Source organism: Chiloscyllium punctatum, chromosome 3 (assembly GCF_047496795.1).
Source record: "Chiloscyllium punctatum isolate Juve2018m chromosome 3, sChiPun1.3, whole genome shotgun sequence".
Classification (NCBI taxonomy): domain Eukaryota; kingdom Metazoa; phylum Chordata; class Chondrichthyes; order Orectolobiformes; family Hemiscylliidae; genus Chiloscyllium; species Chiloscyllium punctatum.
Window position 1 is genome coordinate 139,584,858 of NC_092741.1, and position 16,998 is coordinate 139,601,855.

Sequence of the window (16,998 nt, forward strand, 5' to 3'; positions counted from 1 at the left end):
TGCAAGTGCAGTCACTGTTGTAGGAAAACCAGCAATCAGTCTGCATATAATAGGCTTCTGCACATAACGTTTTTGTAAAGACCAGATGATCTATTTTAGTACTGCTGCTTGCGGGAGAGGATGCTTCTCAGTAAGGCCGTTCTGTGGGCCATAGCGAATGAACAATCAAACGTGATTCTCTGAAGGTTTACATCCAGTGCTGAGAGATTATTGAAGAACCAAAATAGAATAGCTATATTGCACGAATGATTGATTGATTCAATGTAAAGAACTGTCAGCAAATGATGTTAAAACAATTGCTTCTATTTATTTTACACCCAAAACAGGAACAAGGCAACAAAGCACAAAATATTTAGGACTGTGTCCCATATTTGATGTTTTGTATGTTTGGAAGACTGTCCTTGTTGATTTGAGATTAGTCCACTTATGTATGATCATAGGCATGGCTCCATTTACACTTCTTCTAACACACCTTTAATTGATCCTCAAATCCATTTTATTTTTATGCAGTCCCACCAATTAGAGCAAATGCAGTTATGTAAATATGATTTTTCCACTGTACATTGGTTGATGTGTCATTGTGGTGCACTAATGATGGTGTGACATTCCTCCAACAAAGTCTGGCCAAAGCATACTGAGAAATAATTTGTGTCTTCTTTCAAGGAATAGATTATGTGCAGCCTACAGCTTGACTATGTCTGTGTCTGCCAACATAATCCTGTAACAGATTTTAGTAAACAATTTGCTGCCTGACGATGCTCTCCTGTGATTGTGTCTCAATTGGTTCTTTACAACCAAATCCTCGTCATATCTTCAGTAACCACAGAAGGGATAACATTTCTCTTGTTAAAGGGGAATTCTAGTTTCTTTATTACTGTCTTAACATTTATTTGGAACAAGATTAATTTTAAAACGTACTGCCTGTGAATTGGTAATTGCTGGAGATTCCTCAACAAAAAAATTGTCGAACAAAAGGTCTTCGTGAAATTTCAATTCTGTAATTTACAGAATCTACTAAACTGAATTTGAGATTATTATTTAATTGCAATAAAGTCCCATGAGTGGGTGGAAAGATCAAAGTTTAGTAATTGTCAGAGATCTTCAATGCACCTGCTTCTGTCTGAAATTAGATATTTTCTGATCCAGCTGGTCAGAGATAGTATTATGTACCTCAGGAGCATATGGGACTTGAACTCTGGCCTCCTGGCTCAGAGATAGGGATACTATCACTACACCACAAGAACCCTCTTTCTGAAATTGCAAATCTTTTCCCAATCGTTCTGTCCAGAGATGTGATTGCACATCTCTGGAGTGGTACTTAAACCTGGGCTTCCTGACCCAGCAGTAGGGGACACTGCCTTTGCACAGGAGACCCCTCTGTCTGCATTTTATTTTTAAATTTAACCGTTTTTTCTAATCAACTTGTTCAGAAATGTTATTAGTTACCTCTGGAGCAGGTGGGACTTGAACCTGGGTCTCTCAGTCCAGAGATAGGACACTACCACTGTACCAAAGAGTCTGTCTGCAATTATCACAGCACTTAAGTTGTCAGCTGCATAACATTTAAAATTGTTGTTTTTTTAGCTATTTCCACTATGTGTTTCAGTTGTGGGCATTTTAAGAATAGGATGCTTTCATTCAGTTTTGAGATTTTGACAGATTCATGGTTTGAAAAAAACATGATTTACTTGAAATTATATACTAGGTTTATCATTTGGGATCTATTTCTTTGTGCACCATGTACCTTTCAGTATTTTACCCAAATAACAGTTTTTCATGAGTTTTGACAGTGTCAACAGGCTGACCATCTTGGGGGGCTGAGAGTGGCAGAAGTCAGAATTCAGTGTTGTCTCGATTATTGGTACATGCATATGTCCCTCCACCTCCTATCCCAAAAGTACGTTCTGAGCTTGTTCATCTATCACCAGAGATCAGCTATCGTTATTTGGTTCTAACCTGGGACTTTCTTCATCTCGTGGAGTCATAGAATCCTACAGCATGGAGACAGACTCTTCAGATCAAACTGGCCCATGCTGCCCAAAATGTCCATCCTCACTAACTCCATTTCCGTGCACTTGGCTCATATCCTTCGAAACCTTTCCTATCCATGTCCAGATACATTTTAAATGTTGTTAATGTACCTACCTCAACCACTGCTGCTCACAGCTCATTTCATATGCGTAACACCTTCTGTGTAAAGAAATTACCAGTCAGGTTCCCTTTTATTCTTTCCCCTCTAACCTCAAATTGATGCCCTCTCTTCCTTGATTCCCCTACTGTGGGGAAAAAGACTAAGTGCATTCACCCTACCATGCCTTTCATGATCTTATACACTTCTATAAGATCTTAGACTCCTATGCTGTCAAGAAAAAAGTCCTAACCTGTCCAACCTCTCCTATAACTCATACCTTTTGAGTCTTAGCAGTATCCTTGTAAATTTCTTCTGCACTTTTTCCAGTTTAATAACATCCTTCCTATAGCAAGGTGACCAAAACTGAACACAATTTTCAAGTACGGCCTCACCAACATCCTATATAACTTCAATACGCAACGCTGTGACTAATGAAAGCCAGTGTGCCAGAAGCCTCCTTCACTGCCCTGTCTACCTGTGACTCCATTTTCAGAGAACCGTGCACCTGAACACCAAGAACCCTCTGTTTCACTACACACCTTAAGGTCCTACCATTCACTATGAAACTCCTACCTTGATTTGACTTTCCAGACTGCAACACCTCACACCTAAATTAAACCCCCTTTGCCATTTCTCAGCCCACTTCTCCAGCTGATCAAGGTCCTGCTGCAATATCTAATAACCTTGCTCACTGTCCACAAAACCACCTATTTTAGTGTCATCTGCAATCTTACTAATCATGCCTTGTATATTCTCTTCCAAATCATTGATATAGATAACAAATGGCAATGGGCCCAGACACTTATGTATAACAACTACTTACCAATTAAACTCCCTTAAGGTAATAGCAGAGCCAGTTATCTAATTTTGTGCTGAATTGAATGTTGTGGAATAGGGAATAAATTATTCTGTTGTTGCCTTATTAAACTGGATTAAAATGAATGTGAAATTATGTTGGATGACAACTCATTGGACCTCTACCAAATCATATTCTGAGAAACAGGGCAGTTTGAATCATTGTTAAAAGGGTGGCAGTCTAGAACAATTCAATTTAGAAAGAAAATGAAATTTCCTCACGTTTATTGCTATACAATTAATCTATTTTTAAAAAAACGGTAGTAGTTGTTTCTGCAGGCTGGATTGGAGTTGCACACAGTACAGTGGAAAATCCCAGTGCATCTGACTTCAGGGAAACTGCCCAGGAAATTTAAATTCCAATTGGCACATCTCCTGTGTCTGAAACCCTCTGGAAAAAATTCCTTCAAGTTTTAGAGTTCAGAGGGTTCCATCTCACATGAGGCAATAGTTACCCAGAAAAGATTAGAGAATTAAAAGCCTATACTAACTCTTTGATAACTATTAAACTGAACATCCCATCTCCTCCACCCACTTACCCACACAGTATTTGATTCCCCCATCTCACCCTAAGTCTTGATCCATTTTCCTAGCATTCTATCCATCTGCCCTACCTGCCACTCTGTGCCCTACTTCCACATGATGTTATGTACTTGCAGTTTCACAGTAACTGCCTGACTGAAACACAAACAGAGAAAGCTGGAGAAACGCAGCAGGTTCAGCGGTATCTGTAGAGAAAAAAAAACAGGCTTAATATTTCAGATTCTGTCAAAAAGGATCACTGGACTCAAAACATTAATCCTGTTTTCTCTCTACAGATGCTGCCTGACCTGCTGTGTTTCTCCAACACTCTGATCTTGTTTCAGATTTCCAACATCTGCAGTTCTTTGTGTTTCTTTTTATGTCAGTTATACTGCTGACAGTTAAGCCTCAGAGCATGGTACCCATACTGTAATAAGGGATGTAGTTTATGCAATGATCTTTTCTGACTCTCATGTTTCCTGCATAGGAGGTTCCAGTCTAGGAATCTCTAGTGCAGAACTGATCTAAAGGTAAGTAGATAGTTTTCAGTCCAATCAGGGTCAAAGAAAGGGTTTCTGACACTGATTGGAATTTCTGGGCTGATGTGGAGAATTCCTTGACTTAAAGCCCATTTCGTGAGCAACAGAAGTCTTTTTTTATAAACAGCAAAGTCATTCTCTGCCCTTTTAGAGAAGCAGTGGGATGACAGCTATATAGAATGTAGCATAAGCAACCTAAATGGGATTCTTGAAGTACTACAAGAGAATGTTAATTAATTCTCTTCCAGAGGTAGGTCAGAGTCTTGCACTATTTAATTTAAAAAACTGAGATCTTTTTAGTTGAAGAAGGTTGACCTAATTTGCAATGTTAGAAATTGTTTCCTTCAGACGTATATTTAACTACATTTCCACATAATGACTTTCAGCACTTCCGCCTATATTTTGGTGGAGAAATTATACCAGCATGTCTAGAATATAATGTTATGTTAATGTCATTCAACATGTCAGATGATAGGTCTTGGTAGTAGAATAGTTCCACATGGGAAAAATGCATCCATTGCCCTGAATCACAGCTAATTATCTCATGGGATAGGTTCTGATGTTGCTGTCCAGACAATAAACTGGCAATGTGGATTGGACAGTTGTTTTAAAAACTAATTTTCTTTTCAATTATTTAAGCAAAACAAAATTAGACTGAAATCTACCTACGTATTGCAGACTTTTAACAGTGCAGAACATGAAAATTGTCTTCAATTCATTATAAACTGTACCTGATAAAACATTTTCAACCTCTGTAACTTTGAAAGCATTGTGCCTGAGGTGTTGAGATCATTTTGGTCCTGAGCCATGTTATTGCAGTGCAGCCTATAATAATGTCGTAGGCCTGGTAATTTGGAAGATCTCCCAGTGATAAATGAACCACAACCCACAAGCAATTAAAAAGGTATTCAGTAGTTCCATCTAGTGGCATCTACTCAACAGTGATCTGCAAACTGGTGCTCAGTTCAGCTATTACCACCACTACCTGATTCCTTAATGATCATTATCTTGACTCAGATATGGAGGGATAATATGTGTACCTGAAGGGAAGTAAGTGAGCATCATGGCAGCAATTGGCTGTTTTGCACCAAAGAGCTCCAGGCGAATAGGCCAATTGTTGAAAATGTGTTGCTGGAAAAGCGCAGCAGGTCAGGCAGCATCCAAGGAGCAGGAGAATCGATGTTTCGGGCATAAGTCCTTCTTCAGGAATCCCGAAACGTCGATTCTCCTGCTCTTTGGATGCTGCCTGACCTGCTGCGCATTTCCAGCAACACATTTTTCAGCTCTGATCTCCAACATCTGCAGTCCTCACTTTCTTCAAGCATAATTGTTTCCAGCAAGAATGAGTTTGGCAGAATCAATGGTATTTCACAGAAACCTATAAAATTCTAACAAGGGTAGCATTGTGGCTTAGTGGTTAGCACAGCTGCCTCACAACGCCAGGAACCGGGATTCGATTCCAGCCTTGGGTGACAGTCTGTGTCGAGTTTGCACATTCTCCCTGCGTCTGCGTGGGTTTCCTCCAGGTGCTCCAGTTTTTTCCGACAGTCCAAAGATGTGCAGGTCAGCTAAATTAGTCATGCTGAATTGCCCATAGTATTAGGTGCACTAGTCAGAGGGGAATGGGTCTGGGTTAGTTACTCTTTGGAGGGGCGGTGTGGACTTGTTGGGCCAAATGGCCTGTTTCCACACTGTAGGGAAACTAATGTAATCTAAAAAAATTTGACTATTACTTGCGTATATACGGTATTTTAAAATTGCAATGTTTACCAGAGGGCATCCAATTTCTTTGTAATCACAGTGAATCTTATTTATAGTTGGATGATGGAAGCAAGTCAATCATTGAGCTACTCTGCTGGATCCCCAGTGTTGAAGATTACATGTGCTCAGAGGAAGCTGCAATTACATTATAAGCTTTAATATGAAACATTATTTCACTATATACTTCCCTTTCAGTAATTTTATTATGCTAGATTGGTGGACTTGTATTGGAGTCATTCAAGGAAAAAGAATTGAATAGGTTCAGGATGCTAGTAACATATGACAGTCTGTCGGCTTTCATTTCTCCAGATTCCTTTCTTTGTCTCAATTATTTAACTTTCATAACTAGCTACGTCTGTCATTTGCGTCTCATAGTTAAATATCAGTTGATTGGTAGTTCTTATCATTCTTATTTGTCTTTGCTACTTGACGTAGATTTGTTTCTCAAATTGATAGCATCAGAGCTGGTGAAAAGGCTATTGTCTTGAAATATTAACCATTTTCTTTCTCTCTGTCTCTCTACAGATGCTATCAGAGCTGAACATTTGAAGTATTTTCTGTTTTCTGTTTCTTTTGACATATCTTCTAGTTTAAAAATAAATAATTGTTATTAAAAAACAAAATTTGCAGGACATCTGTCGCCTTCAGAGACGGATGGAGATATGCTGGGCTATGACCTGTACAGCAGTGCTCTGGCAGACATCCTGAGTGAACCAACTATGCAACCTCCTATTTGTGTTGGACTTTATGCACAGTGGGGAAGTGGAAAATCTTTCCTTTTGAAAAAGCTTGAAGGTAGGATGTGATTGCAAGTCTAGAGAATTGATGTTTATTGTTACTTGATGCAAAATATTTAATCTATTCAGCTTCCATATATAATTGGAATTTGTCATCCATTGATATAAAATAATTGAGACTATTCCTTTGTAGTTATTCACATCCTTGTATTTGCATGTTGGTTTGGCCAATTTCCTTATCTTTTTAGTTTTTGTGAATCTGACCTGAACTTTGATTATTCTATATTATTCCACAAATGTCTGATCTAAACTATTCCAAACTTTGACATTTTTCCCAAGCTTGTCAGCTGCTAATCCTGTTAAAAAAATTTAGATGTAGAAAAGATAAATCTAAATTTATCTAAATTAGACTGTACAAGCTACCTGCAGCTTCATCTCCCATTTCCTTTCAGTTAAATTTTCATTTTAAAACAATTCATTAATATGATTTTAAAGTAGATCTTCCATTGTAATGAAAACAGAGCATTTAGAGAATCATAGAATCCCACACATAATCTTGCTCTCATCTGCTGAAGAGAAGCCCACCCAGACCCATCCTATCCCTGTTACCCTGCATTTATCATGGCCAATCTAACTAACTTCTGCATCTTTGGACTGAGAGGAAACTGGAGCACCTGGAGGAAACTCATGCAAACGCAGGCAGCACATGCAAACTCCACACAGATAGTTGCCTAAAGTTGGAATCAAACCTTGGTTTTGGCACTGTGAGGCAGCAGTTCCAGCCACTGTTCTACGACCTGCTCTGTTCCTGCATCCACATCATTAATATCCATGGTGAAAAATTGATGCTGCATTCAGATTTTGGGAATGTCACTTTCCATATTTCAGCCAATTAGAATACACTCCCATTGTCCCTACTTTGCTAACTTTCAATAAATTATCAGCCCATTGTCACAAGACTGCATTCAATCCCCCACACATAGATCATTGATAATATTGTTCCCCATCTTCAACATCCATAACTTTCCCCCTACCCCCAAGCCTTCCCACAAAATTCAACTAATCAGTTGTTTCTACCCTTCACTAATTCATGCTGACAATCCGTTTCGTATCTGATAAAATTTGGTAGATTTGCTACAACATAGACTAGATTAGATTAGTAGTGAATGCAGCTGTACCAATTTCATTTTCTTTGAAAAAAACAAAACAATTAATGTTTTAGGACTTTATCAAGTGATGGAGATAACTGTAAACAGATTGAAACTATGTTTGATATTTTTGAAATATATTAGATATTGATATTTGCATAATATATTGGTATTCACTGCAAACAAATTTTAGATATCCTTGGTTCAAATTCGGTTGGGTAGAACAGAGCTTCCTAAACTGTGGGTTGTGAACCCAGTGGAGTTGTGAACTGTGTCGCATAAATGACTGCCATGGAGCTTGAACTGAGTGCTGACAAATACCTGACACCTTTAAATTTTTAACGGGGGGCACTGCATTACTGCTGATTTTTGAGGCCTAATTGCTGTGTTGCAAAACCCTGTGGATGAACGGATATTTTCTCAGTAGAGGCTCTGTGGATAAAAAGCTTAGTCACCCCAACCCTCTGATACCACAGGTATCTCACCAACCTTTAATCCCCTTTCCCCAACTATCACAGATCTCCCATCCTCCTTTGCAGTTTTTTTTTGTTATTTTATGCACTTTTTTTTGCAATTGAATTATTAAAGTTGAAGAAAGACCGAGGGAGATGGGGAGCAGGGATGGGGGATTGATACTTACTTAAGTTCTCCCTCTTTTTAAGAAGATAATAAATTGACTTGAGGTTTGTTGCAAAATAAAATACTGCTCTGTCTTGTTGGAAATGTGAAGAAAATATTATCCCTCCATTCTGGGCTGTTCTTGTAATGTCAGTTACAGGAAGTTCCCTGAATTTATGTTGTTGAAAATATAAGATGCAATTATTTCAAGCTCGGATGTGATTAAGTCAGTGTTCCAAAGATGTGTGGAAGAACAATGCCATTATTTGTATTTCATGCTGATGGAGGCAGCTTAAAAAAAAGTATAATATTGAGAATGTTGGTGTTTAGTATTTGCTTTAAGAGCATTAAGCACTAGAAGAAGGATCATAAATTCTTGGTTAAAGATGTTTTAAGCCCAGTTTTGTTTTCAATCATAGATATGTGGAATTAAGATATAGACATCTATGTGGATAGACAAAACATCTGAAATCAAATTGGTGAATAATTGTACTAATCTTATGCATTGAGAGCTAATGTTTTAGTTTTACTCTTCAGATGAAATGAAGACATTTGCTGGTCAGCAAGTGGAACCCCTCTTCCAGTTTTCTTGGTTGGTGGTGTTCATTACGCTGTTAATATGTGGAGCAACAGGAGTACTTCTTGGCTTTGCAGTTGATCTGAAGCTTGGCACAGCAGTTGGACTGAGCTTACTGGCACTTATTTACATTTTCTTTGGTATGCGTGAGTTAATTTTTGATGGCTTATTTGTCTGTTTGTGCCCCTGGCAATCAAATATCAATTTTATGGTCTTGTTGAACTATGCTGTTGGAAATGGAAATATTACTACGTAGGAATAACATGGAGGTTTTTTGATTTTTTCCAGTGTTACTATAATTTATTTGCCTCTCCTTGTTGACCTCAAACTTCTCTATTGTTTGATGCCATGTTTCAGTTGCTGATTCCTTTGGCCTGATGCATGACAAAAGGAAATGTGTTGGATTTTACCTAATGTTCAAAGAACTTTATAAACTAAATTTGCCTGTTTCATTGGTGTGATAGTTATAGGTGCTTTGAGGTTTGGTGCGAAGTTGTAAAGTTGAAATATATAATTACCTAATTGTTCTTGAACTGACTGAGTTGCTATAGCACTTTGAGGGTAATTAAGCGCCAGTTATGTTTTTGTAGGTCTGGAGTCTGCATGAAGCAGATCTCTTTCTCTTAAGGACATTAGTTAACCAGATGGACTTTTATGAAAATTATCGTCACCATTACTATGACTAGTTTCCACTTCCAGCATTGTGATTTGAATCCGTAAACTGAAAATGGACCTCTGGCTTATTAGTCTAGTGACAGTACCACTGTGCTGTTGCCTCCCCTGTGGCTTCAGTGCTTTGCTAACCTATTTATAAACTTAAACATAACCATTTCTCCTTGATAAGATCATTGTTCAAACTTTGAACTCCTCTAATTGTTGAAGTCTGGCTCTCAATTCTTTTAGACTAGCTTAAAAATTAAGATGCTCTAAATTGGGAACCAGTTCTTGTGGCCTTCTCCTTTCCCTTTTGTAGTGCCTGTGTCACTCACCATGTGATGAAACCTAAATTAAACACAATATTCTAACTGATATTTGTCCACGATCTAGTTTGAGGATGACACGCCGTGCACTAACTTTATAGTGAGTTGTCCTCTAAGTAATCAATCTATTTCTTTTGTGACTGATTCTTGAATAAAGATATGTATTTGCTAAATGGATAGATTTAGCACCTGAGAGAATACTTTAATTTCCCACCTCCATCCTTGTAGTTGGTTTCTCTTCTTTTCCTCATGGTGCACTTCTTCTTTTGTATGAGCACACTGATTAAGAACAGAAAGAGGCCGTTCAGCTCTTTTGAACATGCTCTGCATTCAGCAAACCATGTCTGATTTGTTTGAGTTTCCAATTCCATATTCCCATCTATGACCAATAATCTTTTGATTCCCTTGCCTTGCAGTTTCTGTCTTGAATATTTGTTCAGTCTTTGCCTATTTGGAAGAAGTAATCTATACATGAAAGATGACTTATTGTAAAGACTAATCATTTTATTTTTCTGTATTTGGATTGTCGACTAAAATGAGGAAAAGGTTTAAAAGCCAAGGATTGTTGAAAGATTATTGAACTTTTGAAAAACAAGTTGCCTCATTGTAAGTGCCGTTGACATAGCTGCTTGTTCAAATACTAGTGGAAGCCCAGTTATAGATGAGCTGTAGCCTGCGGACTGAGTGCAAATAGAATTTTGGTTGGCAACATGTAGCTGATGACCAAGGCCTCCTGTCTACCAATAATTGAACAGCTTGTGTGAAAGTTTGAGGGAAAAGCCATTGGATCCCCTCAAGGGCAGGAACTGTTTCTATACTGCACAGTGAAAACCATTGTAAGTCTGAAGAAAACACATGTGAATCTCCCTCAACAGTTGTTGTAAGCTGAGGTTGTTAATCAATAAGCCACAGACTTTATTCGTGTAAATCAACCACCTTGTATCTTCTGCAAGCAATTGAAAGTATCTGGAGAAGCATGTCCAAAAGGACTATCTTGGCGAACCCTGTGAATAGAAACCACTGAACTGCCTTCACAGTCTTTACCTCAGGAGAAAGTGACGACTGCAGATGCTGGAGAGTCAGAGTCAAAGTGTGGCACTGGAAAAGCACAACAGGTCAGGCAGCATCTGAGGAACATGAGAGCCAATGTTTTGGGTATAGTCCCTTCAGCAAGGGCTCATGCCCAAAATGTTCTCTCTCTTGCTTCTTTGACGCTGCCTGACCACCTGTTTTCCTTACCAGCACCACATTTTTTTAACTTTTTTTTCCCTCAGCCCACCATATCAGTGTGTGTGGGGGTGGGCGGTAGACTTTATAAGGGAGTTAAAATTTGATTAGTTCAGTCATCTGTCAGTTGTTCATAATTGTTATCTGTAGTCAGAACCTAATTATTTGTAGTAAGTAGTAATTCGTAACACAATAGCCAGGTCCACCTGGGACTAAAATATATGTAAATTGGGGAACAAAGCAGAAATTGCTGGAAAAGCTCAGCAGATCTGGCAGTATCTGTGGAGAGAAATCAGTTTACGTTTCAGGTCAAGTGCCCCTTCCTCTGAACTGTTTTGTTTCTGATATGCAACATCCGCAGTTCTTTTGTTTTCTATTTATGTAAATTATGGAATTCTGCATACTTGTTTAAATCTATATCTTTTGTGACATTCCCAGAAATTGCAGGAATTAATTTCCAGCACCTAACCCCAGTGAGATGTAGCATTTTCTTTAGTATCTTCATTCTTAGTCTCCTTTTAAACATTGTTCCCAACTGGTAATCTTCTCTAGAATCCACAGATTTAATGTATTTTGTTTTAGTGGAGTGTTGGTTTTTGTCCATATCTACTGCCGGAGAACAGGAAGGATTATATGATAACGTCTTTCTAAGTGTGTTTAAAATTTTATGTATTCTTGTATGTAATTTTTCCCAGTAATTGTCCAACAACTCCATCCAGTTTTTGATTGACATTCCTCAAAGGTACAAGATTACGCTACAGTGCTTGTGATCTTAACTGTAACAGAATTCATCATACTTAAGCATTGTTTTTTTTTTCATTTTCAAAGCAATTGTTTACTTTGGTGGTCGACAAGAGGGAGAAAATTGGAATTGGGTCTGGGTATTGAGTACCAAACTTGCACGGCAAATCAGCTATCTGGAGCTGTTGCTTAAACTGATGTTTGTGAATCCACCAGAACTCCCAGAACAGACCTCCAAAGCCTTGCCTGTCAGGTAAAGGGCGATTTTAACAGCCATTCAATAATGCTTTCTCAGTCCTGATGTTTCCATAAATTTTTAAAAAAATCTTGGATGCCATCTTTGCTCATTGCTCTCCACATGCCATTGTATAGTTTGAAGAAAAATTAGTGAACCGAGATAGTTTAGAATAAGACTGAAAATAAATAGCTTACTAAGTTTGTTCTTTAGAACTGCAAATAATTTAAATGTCTATCATTTCTTGAATGTTTTGGTTGTTCATGAATATATCTTTTAAACTATGATGTGTTTCCAGTCCAATTCTTCATCTTGTGGTGTTTCTGATGAGTCGTCAACTCAAAATTATTGGTAGCCGTTAAAAAACAATGACTATTTTTAAGAGTGTAACTTAAGAGATACTTTAATGTTTTCTCATTACATTCTGTCATTATAGGTACATAAGTTTTTATTCCCCTCCTCTGCATTGCACAGCAACTTGATTGCCATGTTTTTATAGAACATGGCTGAGAAACACTTAATTTCTTGCAGGTCTGTACTTAGTTTAAACATTTTCCAGGTTAAGGATACAGACACTAGGAACTTTGGAACTTCTCATTTGTTGCTCAGCCATCACTCTTCTGGAACCTGGAGACAGTGAGGACTGCAGATGTGGGGAAGTTAGAGTCGATAAATGTGGAGCTTGGAAAAGCACAGCAGATAAAGCAGCAGCAGAAGAGCAAGAGAGTCGACGTTTCCAGCAAATGTTTCAGAACTGATGAAGGGTCTGCCGGAAGTGTCAACTCTCTTGCTCTTCTCATGCTGCTTGATCTGTTGTGCTTTTGCCAGTTCCACATTTTTTCAACATCAATTTTCTGGAAACGATCATAATGATAAGATTGACAAATGGCAAAAATGTGTTCCTGAATCATTGGTCCAATTTACAAGATGCTAATTCTCATCACTTTTTTTTGTGGTAGAGATTGCACCAACTTGATGATCATAAAGGAACTGACTTTTTACTCATAGATTTCTGAGGAGAAAACAGCACCTGCACTGTACATCTTGCAATGTAGAAAGCAGAATTTTGTTTTCGATCATTGTATAGTCATGTTCACTGGATACACTTATCCACCAGCAATTAAAGTAGTCATTTGGCAGAGTTGGAAAGTTATTTTCTTTGGTTAATAATAGTGGTTCAGATTCTCCAACCAAAAAAAAATACACGTAGATCAGGCGACTCTCTGTGTGGAGTTTGCACATTCTGCCCATGTCTGTATGGGTTTCCTCCGGGTGCTCTGGTTTCCTCTCACAATCCAAAAATGTGCAAGTTAGGTGAATTGGCCATGCTAAATTGCCTGTAGTATTAGGTGAAAGGATAAATGAAGGGGAATGGGTCTGGGTGGGTTGTGCTTCGGCGGGTCGGTGTGGACTTGTTGGGCTGAAGGGCCTGTTTCCACACTGTAAGTAATCTAATCTGTAATCTAATTTTCTAGCAAAGAGTCTTCTCTACAGAAAGCACTATAAAGGAATCCACTAACAAGAACAGAATGGATTTGCGTAGAAACTGCACTCCCGTTTCTGCAGTAAATGCCACATTCTCCAATTTAAAAGTCGCACTCCTTCGAAAATTAATGAGAGAAGACAAGGATGGGGAAGAGTAACGTGCAGGAATGAGTTGCTAAGTGGGTAAGGAAGGGTTGGTGGGGCAAGTGCAAGGGATTAAGGTGTCAGATGAGTTGGAGTATTCAGCATAGTTTGGGTGTGTGATGTTGGGATGATTATGGGGTGAGCAGGATTGTCTAATCAGGTGTGCTCTGGTCTGTGGTGAGATCAGAGGGATGTTGGCAGATGGTAATGGCTAGTGCAGTGGGGAGTGGTGAACAGTTAGGTTGAGGAAGTCTGTTGGTGTCAGTGGAGCAGAGAGAGTGTCCTTTGTGAGTTGGAGGTTCAATTAATAGCTACCCTGAAGTCAAATTCAGTTTTAAGGCAATTAACATTTCCTGGGTAATTTTTAAGCTTAAGGGACTTAGGATCTTCTGAAATCACCAACTGTAACTCAAAGTGAGACTTCTGCTGGAAGGCAATTGCCCTAAGGAAATTTCTAATTTCCTAGACGATTCCTGTGGAGTCAGTTGCGTCTGGATTTTGGTGGTCCTATTGCACGTCTCCAGTCTACACTGCTGCAATGTCTACTTTCCTGACTGGAATTTCAGGGCCATAATACTATTTGTGAAAATACTTCTAACAAGCGCTGTTGATGCTTTAACACTTTGAGGAAAACGAGGTGGCGTAGCTTTACTGGTGAAGGAAGGGATTTGTGCTGTAATGAGAAATGACATCAGCACAGGAGATCAAGATGTGGAATAAGCCTGGATAGAAATAACAAATAACTAAGGAAAGAAGTACCTAGGAGGAGTAATCTATAGGTCCCTAAACAGTAGTTCCACAGTAGGGCACTGTATAAACCGGGAAATATTAGAGCTTGCAAGGAAGGTATGTCGATAATCATGGGTGATTTAACATGCCAGTTTGATTCTTCCAATCTATGTTCAAGATTCATTTAGTGTATTAGAGATTGGTTCTTGGCAAAATGTTGTGGAACCAACCAGGGAGCAGGCTACCCTGGATATGGTGTTGTGTAAAGAAGAAAAATTAATTGATGACACCATAGTTAAGGATCCTCTATAGGGAGTAGTGATCATAGTATGATCGAATTCAAAATTCAGTTTGGGGGTGAGAAAGTGAAGTCCCACAGTAGTGTTCTGGAATTAATAAGGAAATTTACATAGGCATGAGGACAGATTTTGGCCTGAATAGATTGGACAAGAAAACTAAAATTAAGGCAGTAGATGAACAGTGGCAGTTGTTTAAGGAGATATTCAACTCCTTGCAACTAAAATATATCCCAGTGAGGAAGAAAGATAGTAAGGACAGTTAAAAAAAAATCCATGGCTAAACAAGGAGGTCAAGGACAATATAAAGTCAAAAACTAAGGTATACTATATTGCAAAGGCCAGTGGCAGGCTGGAAGATTGGGAAACTTTCAAACATAAAGGGATGCTAAAAAATTAATGAAAGAACTATGGTAAATGACAAAAGAAAACTAGTGCAAAATATCAAAAAGGATAGCAAAAGCTTCTCTAGATGTATTAAAAAGAAAGTTGCTAATATAGAACATATATAGCACAGTACAGGCCCTTATCCATCGGTTGGTACCTTTTTGAAGATGAAACTGGAGAGTTAATAGTGGGGAACAGTGAAATGGCACAGATGCTAAATCAGTACTTTGCCTCGGTTTTCACAGTGGAGGACAATAGAACTGTTATTTCAGACGCAATAGAAAGGGTAGAATTGAGAACAATCAACATCGATAGGGAAAAGATACTCGCAAACTATTAGGATTGAGGGAAGACAAGTTCTGCAGGCCTGATGGCCTTTGTCCTAGGGTATTTAAAGGAATTGGCGGCAAAGATAGTGCAGCCACTCGTTACAATATTCTAAAATTCACTGGACACTGGAAAGGTTCAAGTGGATTGGAAAAAAGCTAATGTAATACTCTTATTCAGAAAGGGAGGGAAATTACAAACCAGTTAGTTGCAAGCAATATCAGGACATTTGGAAAGTCAAAACGCTATCCATCAGAGTCAGCATGGTTTTATGAAGGGCAATGAGCCTGAAGTGTGGAGAGATAAGCTAGAGGAGGGTGGGGGTGGGGAGAAAGTAGCATAGACTACAATGGGTGAGTGGGGCAGGGGATGAAGGTGATAGGTCAGGGAGGAGAGGGTGGAGTGGATAGGTGGAAAAGGAGATAGGCGGGTAGGACAAGTCATGGGGACGAAGTTAGGAACTAGGGTGAGGTGGAGGAAGGGGAAATGAGGAAACTGTTGAAGTCCACATTGATGCCCTGGGGTTGAAGTGTTACGAGGCAGAAGATGAGACGTTCTTCCTCCAGGCGTCTGGTGGTGAGGGACCGGCGGTGAAGGAGGCCCAGGGCCTCCATGTCCTCGGCAGAGTGGGAGGGGGAGTTGAAATGTTGGGCCACGGGGCAGTGTGGTTGATTGGTGCGGGTGTCCCGGAGATGTTCCCTAAAGCGCTCTGCTAGGAGGCGCCCAGTCTCCCCAATGTAGAGGAGACCGCATCGGGAGCAACGGATACAATAAATGATATTAGTGGATGTGCAAGTAAAACTTTGATGGATGTGTAAGGATCCTTTAGGGCCTTGGATAGAGGTGAGGGAGGAGGTGTGGACGCAGGTTTTACAGTTCCTGCGGTGGCAGGGGTAATTGCCAGGATTGGAGGGTGGGTTGTAGGGGGGGGGGCGAGGACCTGACCAGGTAGTCACAGAGGGAACGGTTTTTGCGGAAGGTGGAAAGGGGTGGGGAGGGAAATATATCCCTGGTGGTGGGGTCTGTTTGGAGGTGGCGGAAATGTCGGTGGATGATTTGGTTTATGCCAAGGTTGGGAGGGTGGAAGGTGAGCATCAGGGGCGTTCTGTCCTTGTTACGGTTGGAGGGGTGGGGTCTGAGGGCGGAGGTGCAGGATGTAGACGAGATGCATTGGAGGGCATCTTTAACCACGTGGGAAGGGAAATTGCGGTCTCTAAAGAAGGAGGCCATCTGGTGTGTTCTGTGGTGGAAATGGTCCTCCTGGGAGCAGATCCGGCGGAGGCGGAGGAATTGGGAATACGGGATGGCATTTTTGCAAGAGGTAGAGTGGGAGGAGGTGTAATCCAGGTAGCTGTGGGAGTTGGTGGGTTTGTAAAAATTGTCGGTGTCAAGTCGGTCGTCATTAATGGAGATGGAGAGGTCCAGGAAGGGGAGGGAGGTATTAGAGATGGTCCAGATAAATTTAAGGTCAGGGTGGAATGTGTTGGTGAAGTTGATGAATTGCTCACCCTCTTCGTGGGAGCATGAGGTGGTGCCAATGCAGCGGAGGAAGAGGTGGG

The 16,998-nt window shown here is 39.7% G+C and overlaps 1 protein-coding gene across 8 annotated transcripts in view; it reads left to right on the forward strand.

Annotated features, from left to right (window-relative positions):
- Nucleotides 1-16,998, forward strand: part of LOC140465695 (kinase D-interacting substrate of 220 kDa-like) — a 149,387-nt gene that overhangs the window by 60,418 nt on the left and 71,971 nt on the right. For all 8 annotated transcript variants that reach the window (XM_072561336.1, XM_072561353.1, XM_072561359.1 and 5 more), the window contains exons 13-15: nucleotides 6,439-6,603; nucleotides 8,849-9,028; nucleotides 11,924-12,089. In XM_072561336.1, the coding sequence (XP_072417437.1) occupies nucleotides 6,439-6,603; nucleotides 8,849-9,028; nucleotides 11,924-12,089 (511 nt within the window). The remainder of the gene's footprint in view (nucleotides 1-6,438; nucleotides 6,604-8,848; nucleotides 9,029-11,923; nucleotides 12,090-16,998) is intronic.